Genomic DNA, 13,448 nt, shown 5'->3' with positions numbered 1-13,448 from the left:
GTTACATGCACAATTTGTTTACACATGGTATTGCACCTAATTAATGTACATAACATCCAAATACATCTCTTCTTAACATGTCCGTTATTAATAATACATGTAATCATATCACATATTTTTGCTGTCAGTAGCACCTGTCCTTAAAATATCTTAAAGCACTATCAAGGATAACAACAACATATGTAATAACTTACCGTAGGAGGGTCAAAAGTAGGCAGGCATCCAGTTAGCAAATATCAACACAATTTTGACTTTACAAACTCCAAAGGTCCGGGGGGCTATGCCAAGGCTCTTTTCCCCCTCACTTCAGGGCAGCTCTTAAACAGGAGTTTTACTTTTCCTCTACTTCACTGCTAACTGATCTAATGTTCTCTTAGTCATATGTTCTGTTAACATTTCGATTACATTTAGCCAAAGTTTCTGTATAAACAGATGTGACTCTTGTATGTAAAGCATAAGCTTCGTGTACTATACTTTTCTGTTACTATTTTGTATTTGTAAATCAGTGAAAGTACTTTGAGCCAGTTTTCTGTTCTTTTATTGAAATTTATTCAATAAGAGCTAGCTGAATTGAAAAGGCACATGCATATATTCTAAATTATAAGAGGGAATGTGTGAGCAGAAAGTGTGGTCATTTGTGAAAAGGTTAAAGATAGACTAAAAACAATCTGTGCCAATCCATAACAAAATCTATTCTAATGAAGAAACAGCATTATTTAACAATGTCAGTGGGGGTGAGAGCGAAGGCTAATGAAGCAAACTCTATATGCATAAAGAGGAGATGTCAAGGAGTTCTTATAGTTGATTTACAAGACTGATAACACAGTTAATGCTTACTGTATGTAAAGGTATTTCTATTAAACAGGGTAACAGCAGGCACTGAAAGCAGGGTTATGCTCACTTACTCCACCATGATTTTTTGCTGTGTGTAGATTAGCTCCCCTTAATCTACTCAGTGCATTAAATGATTTTTAAAGGTTCACACTTTCAAAAAAAGTAAAATACTTTTAAGGTTGTGATAATGTGTTCTCACAGCACCATAATTTTACCCCTTGTGTAATTGCAGCAAATATATCACAAAGAAAAAAATGCATAAACCTAACAAAAACACACTGCACCTAAAATGTAGGTGCCTGGTTATGTGGTTATGTATAGTTACCTTTCTCCTCCTCATGATTTGAATGGGGTGAAGTGCTGTCAAGGTCCATATTATCTTCAAACTTCAAGTCAATTTTTTTCTCTTCTTTTTTTTCTACATGCTTTTCCTCTTCATCGTCTTCTTTGCTGCTATCTGAACTGAGTTTTGTGGAGGACGCCTGGGTGGGTGAACCATGTGACTCTGTAATACAGGTGTCCTTGTTCTGGGTTTCAATTTCTGTCTTTATTTTGGAGGAGTTTTTCCTTTTATCAGGTTCTGTAGCATCCTTGCAGAGTTTTGCTGCTGGTAAAAAGTGCAGATATACAACACCAAACTTAGATCTTCTAGTACCCATAAAAATATACTTTTTGAAATGAAAGGAGACTGCTGGAGATGCATTTATAGTTACAGCTAATTTGCAGTCACCCAGCAACAAAAACTTTATGAACATTATGAACACAGGGAGAAGCAAGACCACAAATGGAAAAAAAAAACTGCCACAATACGGGGAAACTATTTACAAGAAAAAAATTCAGCTCTAAACTGTGCCAGGACTGAGCTATGTCTTACCTTCCAAATTCTTTCTATAATTAACATTGGTGTTTCCAGGTAGCCGGGGTAAAAACCTGTGGACATATGTTTTGCTAACCCAGATCCATCCTCCATAACCTGTCACTCTGTATTCTTCACCTTTTTGCTTCCATACCTGTAAGGAAATATTACCATAGAAACAGGAAACCACTGGTTAGGGTTGTGCTGTTACCTGTTATTTCCACAAGAAAGGGTACCAATCCATAATTGCCTCAAAAGGTGCTTCAACATGAAGTGTCTGAATATTTGTGTCAATTGGTGCATTTACATGCATACAGGTAACTGGGTTAAGTTGAATAACCTGATTAAACCAGAAACATGATTTCTCAATAATCTGTTTTTACCCGTGCAAGTAATCTACTGGAGTTGACCTTTTGACAAAACGCTCCAACATCATTAATCTACACAAAAAAAAGAGGGATTTAAACATTATCACTGTCCACTGAGAATAAGAAAATGAGCAGGATGCCTGTGATCATTTTCTTGTGTTTTATAAATATGTTTAGTCAAATTGCTGCTTGCATTCTGGTAAACAAAACCTATAAATAAAGCATCAAACTCTGTTGTTTGGCTGTGCAATTGAGCCCTATACAGGACCTGGTACGTGTGCTTCTTGCCTTACGCTCAATGCTGCTGGAATAATAATAATAATGTAGGTATTTCTATTTCAATAAAATAAGTATCGACTTAGGTTACTTGCGGCTTTACAAAGAAATGGAACAACATAAGAATAATGTTACCCTACTGTTTTCAAAATTTTGTTACTGAGTTTAGCTATACCTTTATCCCATAAAGACAAATTTAAAAATTTCTAAATATTCAGACAGATTATTTCAACCACGAGAAGAACTTGTGATCACCCTCTGCCTCTGGACATGTATTTTGTGAACAATTCTACTTCTGGCAGCTATAAGAATGTGCAAATTAAAGAAATACAAGCACAAGCTGACAGAATGAAACAGACATGTACAGACTACAACATCTTTAACAATAATCTGATTAATGGTTTAGATGGCCACATAATTTGATTATTTACAGAGAAATCTACCTTGGATATTCAAGTTTCTTAGAGGCCAATGACAAAATTTATCTATTTGGAATAAGGATTTACAATGCATTTTAGAAATCAGATTTCTGTGATTAATTGGATTATTCAAGGATGTTTAAACACACTAAATGTGATATTTCTGTTATTAATTTTTAATAAACTCACAAAAACTACTAAAACAGTTTTTGCTTTGTCATTCTGGGGTACACAGTATTGCTTGATTGGGAAAATTTTAATGATTTCAGCCTAAGGCTGCACTGCAACGGCAAAATGTGAAAAAAGTGAAAGGGGCTGAATTATTAAAGTATCTATCTAATGTCTGAAGGAACTGTATATGCAAATTTATTAAGAATAGAAAAATACAAAGTTTAGCTAGAAGGACTGAGAAAGTACTTCCTTCGGTAATATCAAAAGGCCAAACCGTATTTATTAAAGGCAGACACTTAGCTTCCAATCTTCAATGCTGGTTTAATATAATATACTCACCCTAAAAGTCTAGCATCCTAAAGATTTTATTATCTTAGAAAGCAGAAAAAGCATTAAATATGGTTGAATGGGACTGCCTATTAACTTCATTGCACACATTTAGGTTTGGCCCGAACATACTGTATGTACATGAATCAAACTACTGTATAGTCCAGCAGCTTCAGCTTATATTAACAGCATTATTTCAGACTACTTCAAACATGAAAGTAGTATTAAACAAGGATGCCCCCTGTCACCACTGCTATTTGCAATCGTCAATGAGCCATTGGCTGTTCACTTTAGAAATGCTTCTGAGATAAAGTGGATTATAAGAGAAGGACTTGACCAGAAAATATCACTATATGCAAATGATACGGTACAATATATATCAGATCCACAAAATACTGAGCCTGCGGTCCTAACAGCACTAGCTGAAATGTCAAAAGGTATCTGGACTTAACCATCGCAGATCAGTTTAAATACCTAGCATCATAAGTAAACATAAAACTCTTTTTTAACAAAATTTTGCGGTCTGCATGCCATGCATAGATGGTCTACCCTCCTTTAAGCATTTTGCTTTAGAAGAGAAAATTAACACTTCCAAGATGAATATCGTTCCTAAGCTTCTTTTTCTATTTGAAAGCATCCCCACATACATTAACAAATCATTTTTAAGAAATTAGATTCAATCATAACCTAATTTATTTGGAATTCAAAACATCCATGCATCCAAAGGGCAACCCTACAACAACCTAAAGCAGAAGGAGGCATGGCTCTACCTAACTTTCAATTTTATTATTGGGTGGCAAATATACAAGGTATAAAAACCTGGAGATTGACACAAATAGATGGAACACACACAGGCTTAGTCCGCAATAGAAATAAAATCCTGCAGTACTTCTTTATATTCCTTGCTTTGCGCCCCAGTAAATACAAGTTATCATCAAAATACTAACATCCCAATTGCCCTTCAAATACTCAGAATATGGAACCAATGTAGGGAGCACTTCAAGATAGAGAAGCTTTTATCTGTAGCACCTCTACATGATAAAAAAAAAAATGTATACAGCTTTTAATGTTTGGAAAACGTATGGGATTAAATCACTTAGAGATATGTACAGAGATAATGTCCTTGCATCCTACAAACAATTACATTGAAAATTTAGCTTCCCATCAACACAATTTATCCACTATTTCCCACTATTAATTATATATATCCATCCATCCATTTTCTAACCCGCTGAATCCGAATACAGGGTCACGGCGGTCTGCTGGAGCCAATCCCAGCCAACACAGGGCACAAGGCAGGAACCAATCCTGGGCAGGGTGCCAACCCATCACAGGACACACACAAACACACCCACACACCAAGGCCAATTTAGAATCGCCAACCCAACTAACCTGCATGTCTTTGGATTGTGGGAGGAAACCGGAGCGCCCGGAGGAAACCCACGCAGACACGGGGAGAACATGCAAGCTCCACGCAGGGAGGACCCGGGAAGCGAACCCAGGTTTCCTAACTGCGAGGCAGCAGCGCTACCACTGCGCCACCGTGCCGCCTATATATATATATATACATATATATTAATTATATATATATATATATATTAATTATATATATATTAATTATATATATTATATATATATGTCTGAAAGGGGCTGAGTTGCCTCAAAAGCTTGCATATTGTAATCTTTTTAGTTAGCCAATAAAAGCTGTCATTTTGCTTGGCTTTTCTCTGCATTCATAATGGCTAACACGGTACAACACCCTAGTACTATAATATATAAAAACATTTAAGTCCCGTACTTTCAAAGATCCCAGAGTACAGTGGGAAAAGGATCTCTTACTCAACATTTCAGAAAAGGAATGAAAGGCAGCCATGCACAGAATTCACTTTAGCTCCATATGCGCAAAACATGCAATCATTCAACTTAAAATCTTTTATCAAGCACATCTATCTTGTTTACAGTTGTCCAAAATGCTTTAAGGGTAAGATCCAACCAGCAAATGTTGCAATCGAGCTTCAGCCTCATTGGGCCATATGTTTTGGTGGTGCACCAAGTTAGCATAATTCTGGGCCAAAATCTTTAAATACCTCACAAACAGCCTTGGTGTCACAATCTCTCCCAATCCATTAACAGATGCGTATGGTGTACTCACAGATGGGCTTAAAGTGGAGAAGGATAAACAAACAGTAATTGCCTTTGTTTCACTATTAGCACATAGACTTATCTTACTCAACTGGAAGAATCTTAGCTCGCCTCTTTTAGGTCAGTGGGTAACTGATGCTATTTACAATTTGAAATTGGAAAAAATCTAATTCTCACTTAGAGAATCTGTTCCATTTTTTTAAAAAACTTGGCAGGATCTAATCCATCCATCCATCCATCCTCTTCCGCTTATCCGAGGTCGGGCGGGGGCAGCAGCTTAAGCAGACAGGCCCAGACTTCCCTCTCCCCGTCCACTTCTTCCAGCTCTTCTGGGAGAATCCCAAGGCGTTCCCAGGCCAGCCGGGAGACATAGTCCCTCCAGCGTGTCCTGGGTCTTCCCCGGGGCCTCCTCCCGGTTGGACGTGCCCGGAACACCTCACCAGGGAGGCCGCCAGGAGGCATCCTGATCAAATCTAATCCAACCTTTTGGTATAAACTTTTATATTGGGGAAAAGGATTCTCTTCCCTCTTTTCTAGTCTTGAAGTTTTACTTTCGGCTGTTGGCGTTCCTCTCTTTCTCTTGGGAGGTGGATGAATTGAATTTAGTTTTGTTAAATTGGACTTGTTTGTATGTATGGAATGTTACTGGCTTTTAATAAATTCAATAAGAAAAATACAAAGGGGAAAAATATGACAACAACTGACACTATTTTTTTTCTTTGTGTATGCCAAATTAGTAATGCAAAACAGTCAGCATTGACACAACTCTAGTACAGGTCATAAAACTGAAACTGAGTGCCACAAATCCAATGGAATATTTACCTGATGCTTAATGGGAATAGTGTATTTCACCCATGTAGCCTGCTGCATAGTTTCCTCATCTTCTTGTTTCTTCTCCCTCTTTTTAACTTTTTCTTTTTCTTCCCGTTCTATTGATGTCATTCGATGCAGCCTAATGAAAACAGAAGAAGCATGAGGGGAGAAAAAAAAACAACAAACAAAATTAGCAATTAATTGGAGTTTCATAAATCCAATCCAGAATTTTTAAGTTAATTTATCATTGTTATATATGTCATCAATCAGTCAGTCAATCAGTCATTATCCAACCCACTATATCCGAACATAGGGTCACAGGGGTCTGCTGGAGCCAATCCCAGCCAGGGAGCAAGGCCGGAACAAACCCCTGGCAGGTCGCCCCCCCCACCCACACAGCACACAATAGGGACAATTAAGGGTCGCCATTACACCTAACCAGCATGTCTTTGGATTGGGGGAGGAAACTGGAGCACCCGGAGGAAACCTGCGCAGACACGGGGAGAACATACAAAGCGAACCCAGGTCTCCTTACTGCAAGGCAGTAGCGCTACCACTGCGCCATTGTGCTGCCCATTTTATATATACCAAATAAAAATAAATTTAAATCTTCTGATTGTGTAAATACGTAAATTACATCAATATTTTGGTTAAAGCAGCATACCTTCAAAACAGTATCTTTGCATACTGTTTTAATGAAATTTCCACTAAGTACATATATTAGTAGATTTTCTTTAGATATTTCAAATTGTTTGAGGATCTATTAAGTAACAATTTTCAAGTGGCACCACAAATTTTGAGTGGAGTGGAATTTAGTCTTTTAAGTAGGCAATTCAAAGGCTTAACTTTTTTGCCAGTACAATGAAGTTTTGATTTACCATGAAAGTGAAATAACACAACAATCATTCAACTCAAGAATGATGCTAGAAGGTGAATAGACAATGTTTATTTTCTGCTAAACACAACACTTTCCACTTTGTCATAAAACATGCCTTAATCTAATCAGGCCAAAAAATTTTCTATGTATTACCATGACCTCTCAAATGATGACTAGCAAATTCCTTTTTTTTTTTTTTAATTTATACAGTGCTACGAACATAAGTATATAATCTCATATTAGTTTGCAAAGAAGACAGTTTGAATATATTATATAAAGTTAAAATACATCCTTCAGGTAGAAGTAGGATAACACACAAAAGAATGCTGAACACTAGGTGAATAGTGCAAAAAGAGCATTCTCTGTTTACTCAAAAGCTCTAGTCCAGATATACATATAAACAAAATTATTGATATCAATAAACTTTTGTTTGGTTTGATTACATGCCTTGTATGACCAAGAGCATCCCTCCATACTGGAAGCATGACAACAGGCTTGATTGCACACTCAAGAATTGCCAGTGCCAGGGCAAATTCCCTTGCTTTGCTGCACATCTGCACAGCTTTAATCCAGTTAGACCTGTGAAATGCAAGACACATACACAATAAAAAGAAAATCAACAAAAGAGCCAGGCATACACAGGTATAGCAGTGAATAAAATCTAAGTTCTATAATCATTACTTTTATTTACCTGTGAGATGACCAGTTGGGGTGAAGAAATGGTGCAGGAATGTTGTTTTCTAACTGGATGATTGTTAGCCTCAGTGTGGATACTGTCAGCACCTTTGAGCCATGCACAGAGCCATTCCACTTGAATTCACCCGCAGGTGTCATACAGAACTTGTGGGATAAGTGCCGCCGCTTGTCATGGTCCTCACGGTGCTGATGCTTGTTAAGGGCCAAGGCATTGGTGCTGTACTGATTGTGGTAAACCCTGTACTTCCCTTCTTGGCCAAGCTTGAAATAGTTGCTAAGATTTCCCTTCATTACTATTTCTTTTCTTGTGCTCAGGCGAGAAACCTCTCCTTGGGAAGTGACAACCAAGACCTGGAGATGGCAAAGTAGATTTAATAGACGTTATTGCTTAAAATCTATGTGAAGAGCTACATAAAGTTTATTGCCATAAAAGGAAGACAATCCTACCTAGAAGTGGTTAAAACAATTGAGTGTCTAAATACATATTCACCCAAACAGCAAAACCAAAGATGAAAACTAGGTCCTAAAATGATTTCTGTCTTGGATGAATTAACTTGTTTTCCTACCTACACTACCAATTTTCTTCTATCCAATATCTCAGCTTAACTATGAAACTTGGCCATGACAAGCGGTACAGTATGGCATTTATCTGTGTAAACTCCAGAAAGGAGAAGGATTGTTTTACACTTTAGTAATTCACAGTAGTTCAAGAAAGGCCTCTACCAACATTTGCTACACAGGTTGTGCCTTCAAATTCTAAGCTGATCTTGAAATATTACTATCGTGCCCATTTCCACATCCCAGTCCCTCATATTAGTCATGCATGCAACTATGGTTTTTAGAAGGATAATTTGTGTGGTCAGGAAAAAAAAAAGAAGCACATATGTATGGGCCATAACAAAAAAAAAAAAAAAAAACCCTAAACATTCAATTATTAGTAGCTCTAAAGTTTAATCAGAAATTGCTTCCAAAGTTACTTTATTGATTTAGTTATGAAAATATAGTTCTCTCTGTGTGGCACCACCTCTTGTGTACCTACCTCTTTTCCTTCTTTGTAGAACCTGTTTGCCTCGTGAACAGCAGCTGCTACCTGTTGGCTTTTGAGCTGACTCAGTTTGCTGTCAGGGTTTCTTAACCGTGTAACCATTCGCGTTGAGCCTGGAGTGCCCTTGGCTCCATTCAAACAATCAGTGCTCTCATTATTAGATTTCTCCAATTTAATATCACCTACGCAGAAGGAAAAAAATGCATTTAGTTTTCAGGGTGAATAGTAAAAGATTTAAATAAAATAAAAACAATTGACGAAACGTAGAATAACATGCAGGAAAACAGAAGGCGCTTTTTTTTAAAAAAAGACAAGTTAAGAGTTCAGAATTAACTATCTAGTAGTTACCTGTTACATTTCAAAAACTGCCTATTATAAGGCATTTGGACTCAAATGCTTAGTTTAATTTGTGTTCTTGTTTTTCTAAAGTAAATCACAAAACTAAAAAGTATACTGGGAGTCATCAAAAGGCAGTGCAAATTTAAGGTAAATAAATAATTTACTGTTTTGGGTTAAGATATTTTCATAATATTTCAAAAATATGGTACTACATACAGATTATCAACTTGGCAAACAAATTAATCTGAGATGTAGATGGATCATTAACCTGTTTGTGGAGCTTTGTTTGGCATGATTCTACTTGGTAATAGAGGCATTCTGTGCTGCCTAGAGTGCACTCAATGGCTGCAGCTAATCTGTGAACTTGGAAATGTTTGGTTCCTGAAATGACAGCTAGTAATTTTAACTTCCAAGGTGAAAGTAAAAACAGAGGAAGAACAAAGATGCCTTGGTACTTGGGAAAGATGTGCAAGTAGTGCAGACAATCAAAAACTCAGGTTGTAAAACAGCAGTCTCTTGAGTGTAGAACAGCTACGCAAGCTGTGGACTTTTATTTGTAGGCAGACTATTCTTTTTATCCCATTTACCCACTATTTATTAGTACGTATTATGTTTTTAAGACAAGAGTCGAATTTCTACTATCAAGAATCACTATAGTGCTTCCAGACTAAAAGTACATTGTTGTTAAGTCAAAGTTGATGCTGCATTTGAAGGGAAATTCTACTTGTTACGTGCAGTATTTTCCACATTCAGCAGAAAGACATTTCACTCTTACATTGTAAGCAACCAAAGCTGTCCAAAGACTGTTTTTACAGTCTACTTTAATCTTGTTCCATCCTATTTAAGCCTAATGGTTGTGTTTGCATGCTGTTTTAAATTTACAGTATTTCTATGCACTGCTTCTCAGGGGAGGTAGAAAATAGTTGTTTAATAATAATAAAAAAAATCTCTCATTTGGGGATTTCAAGATATCTCTTCAGAAGACAAATTATACCCAAAATCTGCAAACTACATAATAATGCAAAAATTACTTGTGACAGATGTGGGCGTGAATCAGAAGTGGATGTAAATAATGAGGTCATTATTTACCGTTCTTCATGTGGCATGTAATTACAATTGCTGTCACTGTGTACGTGTGTACTTCACAAGGGAGGAAAACAAACTGTACGAGGGACTCTGAAGAATGTTTGCACTGCCATTTGGTACTGTACCAGACAGACGTGGCTCTTTATTTTCTTGGAAAATGGAATTACTTGATCCAATCACCTGTTTTTACTCTACAAGCTTATCCATATCCAATGGTATTAATAAAATCACCTAGCTACTTGAACTTTCTGTTTTTCAAGTGTTCAAAAAAACAGCGGGGAGTTTAAGTTATGGACATGTGAATGTAATTCACATCAGAGGGCTTTTGATGATGTTCAAAATAAATCTGGCTACTGTACTCCATTGGGAGAAAGACTGATAGACTAGTGGAGTGATAAATAATATAAGGAACTATAACATATACACATAGACATACTAACATATAAAACAGGAAAAAACATTTAGCAAATATTTGCCATGCAGTCTCTTTACCCATCTCTTCTTGACTTGTAGCAGAAGACTGAGAGGCCTTGTCTGCAATGTCTAAGTCATCCACCGATTTTGAAGCAGTACAGCTGTGGGGTTCAGAAGCAGCTGCACTACTACTGTTGCTGTTTTCATCATTCACCTGTGTAGTAGGCAGAGCAGTGGCTTGGGAACCGTCTGCATTTGCACAACTTCTTTCCGTTTTTTTATCTACCAAAAAACACAAATTTCAACTGTTCTTAGATTTGACATAATAAACTGCCTCTAACAATAAATTACCTACATCCTTGATTTAGCATGGGAATAACTATTGCACCTTGAGTAAAAATTTTTTGAAAAGCAATATACAAATTAAACCTAACTATACAACTAACAAATTTACAGGGATGTCTGAAGAGCCTTTATGTCCAAAGTGTGCAGAAATACAGCAAAATAATTTGTCTGTAAAACTGAGGTGAAAGTCTCTTTGATGTTTTATGTGTTACTGCATAAAAAAAAAGAAAAAAACGGACAGTAGCACAGATAAGCAAATTTCAATTTGAAGTTTCTGGTTCTGTCAGCCTTGTCTATTTATGCATAGTGACAAGTTCTAAAAATTATGTTAAAATTTTAACACAATGTAAAAAATGGCTTTACAATGGAAAAAAATAAATGTATCGAAACCAAAAGTGAAGATGAATTTATTCCCGGTATGGGGGATTAAGTAAAGAATTAAACAGTTTTCTTAAAAATGCAACTTTAGAACAAACAGAAATACTTAAAATTGAGATATTACAATCAATCAAAACTGACAAGATGAATAAGCTAACTATTGGGGTTATTAAAATTTATACAACCTACTAAACAATGTCCAGCACAGACAAAGCATATTTAGTGAATCACAAAGTTACTGAATTCAGAGTCTAGAAATAGGTGCTCAAAGTTTACATATTTCTTGTCTATAGATCTTACATGAAGAGTCAAGTACACAGCCAGATGAATTCCTGATATACAGTGATCAATTATCACATCTGAAATGAACCAGTAAAATGTATGTAATTGTTACCTGCCTAATATGATGTTTTTGACTCTACTGTATTTAATTTATTGTTAAGTTCAGGAAAACCTAATCAATTACCTTTTGCAGTTTAAGGATTAAATCATTTTTTCATTTTTAATTATTGTTATGCTACAGCAAAAGTGCTGAAGATACTATTACAGGGAAGAAGGTAATTTTTAGTTTATTATAGTACTGTAAAAGCTAAACACTTACACAACAGTCTTAATCCTGATTCGGCATATTTCTATGTCTTAGCAGCACAGTTAAGTATTAACCTATCTATAGTTATCTATAATATATGCTAAGCCACACAAAATGTTTTATAGGGGCCCACTTGTTTACCTTACAAAATATTAATACATTCTTGCCAAACAAAAAAAATGTAAACTATTCCTCACAGAGATAATTTAATCTATTCTAATTTTATGTAAAATAGAACTGAATTTTCCCAACAAGTTAAATAGGTTTCTTTTCCAACTCAGCAAGTTAAGATGAGAGGAAAATAGCATAAGATATCATAATAGATATTTAAATTGACTAAACATCATCCCATTTGGTGTTACTACGAATAACACCACAAGAGTGTTTGAAGTAATTGTAAATCCAAAACTTTCTGACAAATAAGCAAGTTTAGGGCATTCTCAAAATATATGATGTAAAGATGCAGATGTTTGATAACCCAGATTCATGTCTGATCTTGGATATATTCTAGATAATCTTAGTTAGGATAGACACATATGATTTATGCTTTTTAACTGAATTACACCATAATTTGCACAAAATGACAAAGTGTGTATCCAAGACTCTAATTTAAAAGGTTCTGTACCAAATGCTGCCGTATACTGCTTAGCTGTACACTCTTGGCTATAGTCTGGAAATGCTGCTAATACATACTAAACAGTAAAGTTTCAACCATGAATATTAATGAAAGGTTATGAAAATTGGTCAAAAAAATCTTCTAACTGGCATATAGCAACAGTAGTGTGCTACCAAAGATTGTATTTGAGACACTAATGCCCAAAAGATTCAACCCTATTATCAATTTAGAGGTCTCCAATGGTCCAAATACCAAGCAAGTTTTATAAGGTATACACTGTATAAGTTGAGAATGGCATGAATAAAATTATCAAGGTTCTGTTCAGCACTTTTTAATTGTTTTTTTTAATTTTAAGAAACCACACTTCTAATCTTGAAATTTATTTATAGTAAATAGAGATAATCTCTGCATATTTCTGTTTAGTATACTACAAATCTCTTTCTTTTTAATTTTAAGGAGCCGTACTTTTAGAAAACTGTTTGTGTCGTCATAAAGGTTAGGTGCCCCTGGACTTTTACTTAATTATAACCTTAAGAGTGAAATCAAGACAATGATTTTGAGAGATGGTTTTAACAGTAGTCAGACAAATGTTAAAAAAAAAAAAAAAAAAAGCAGAGTAAAACATGTTGATTATAAATTTAAAATATAAATGATGTTAGCCTAAATTTACATCTAATTGTGAAATAGTTGAATTAAGCCACCTCTGCAGTGGTGTGTTAAGCTGCTTATCTGTGTGCTAGCTGAGGTGGCTGTGACTTTTTGTGGGATGTCTGACAGTTTTATTTCACATTGCATTCTGTTCTTTGTTTTCTTATAATTATAAATATTACAATGGTAGTAGACCAACTATAATGATG

At 35.7% G+C, this 13,448-nt stretch overlaps 1 protein-coding gene across 8 annotated transcripts in view; it reads right to left on the bottom strand.

Moving 5' to 3' along the window:
* The window catches only part of bptf (bromodomain PHD finger transcription factor), a 119,806-nt gene that overhangs the window by 48,166 nt on the left and 58,192 nt on the right, over positions 1-13,448 (bottom strand). For 7 of the 8 annotated variants that reach the window (XM_039739600.1, XM_039739603.1, XM_039739598.1 and 4 more), the window contains 7 exons: positions 10,742-10,945; positions 8,819-9,006; positions 7,775-8,130; positions 7,531-7,662; positions 6,216-6,345; positions 1,709-1,844; positions 1,160-1,441 (listed from right to left, as the gene is read on the bottom strand). In XM_039739600.1, the coding sequence (XP_039595534.1) occupies positions 1,160-1,441; positions 1,709-1,844; positions 6,216-6,345; positions 7,531-7,662; positions 7,775-8,130; positions 8,819-9,006; positions 10,742-10,945 (1,428 nt within the window). The remainder of the gene's footprint in view (positions 1-1,159; positions 1,442-1,708; positions 1,845-6,215; positions 6,346-7,530; positions 7,663-7,774; positions 8,131-8,818; positions 9,007-10,741; positions 10,946-13,448) is intronic. The other variant, XM_039739597.1, reaches the window with a different exon arrangement.

Source organism: Polypterus senegalus, chromosome 17 (assembly GCF_016835505.1).
Source record: "Polypterus senegalus isolate Bchr_013 chromosome 17, ASM1683550v1, whole genome shotgun sequence".
Classification (NCBI taxonomy): Eukaryota; Metazoa; Chordata; class Cladistia; order Polypteriformes; family Polypteridae; genus Polypterus; species Polypterus senegalus.
This window is presented reverse-complemented; position numbering and strand designations above follow the sequence as displayed.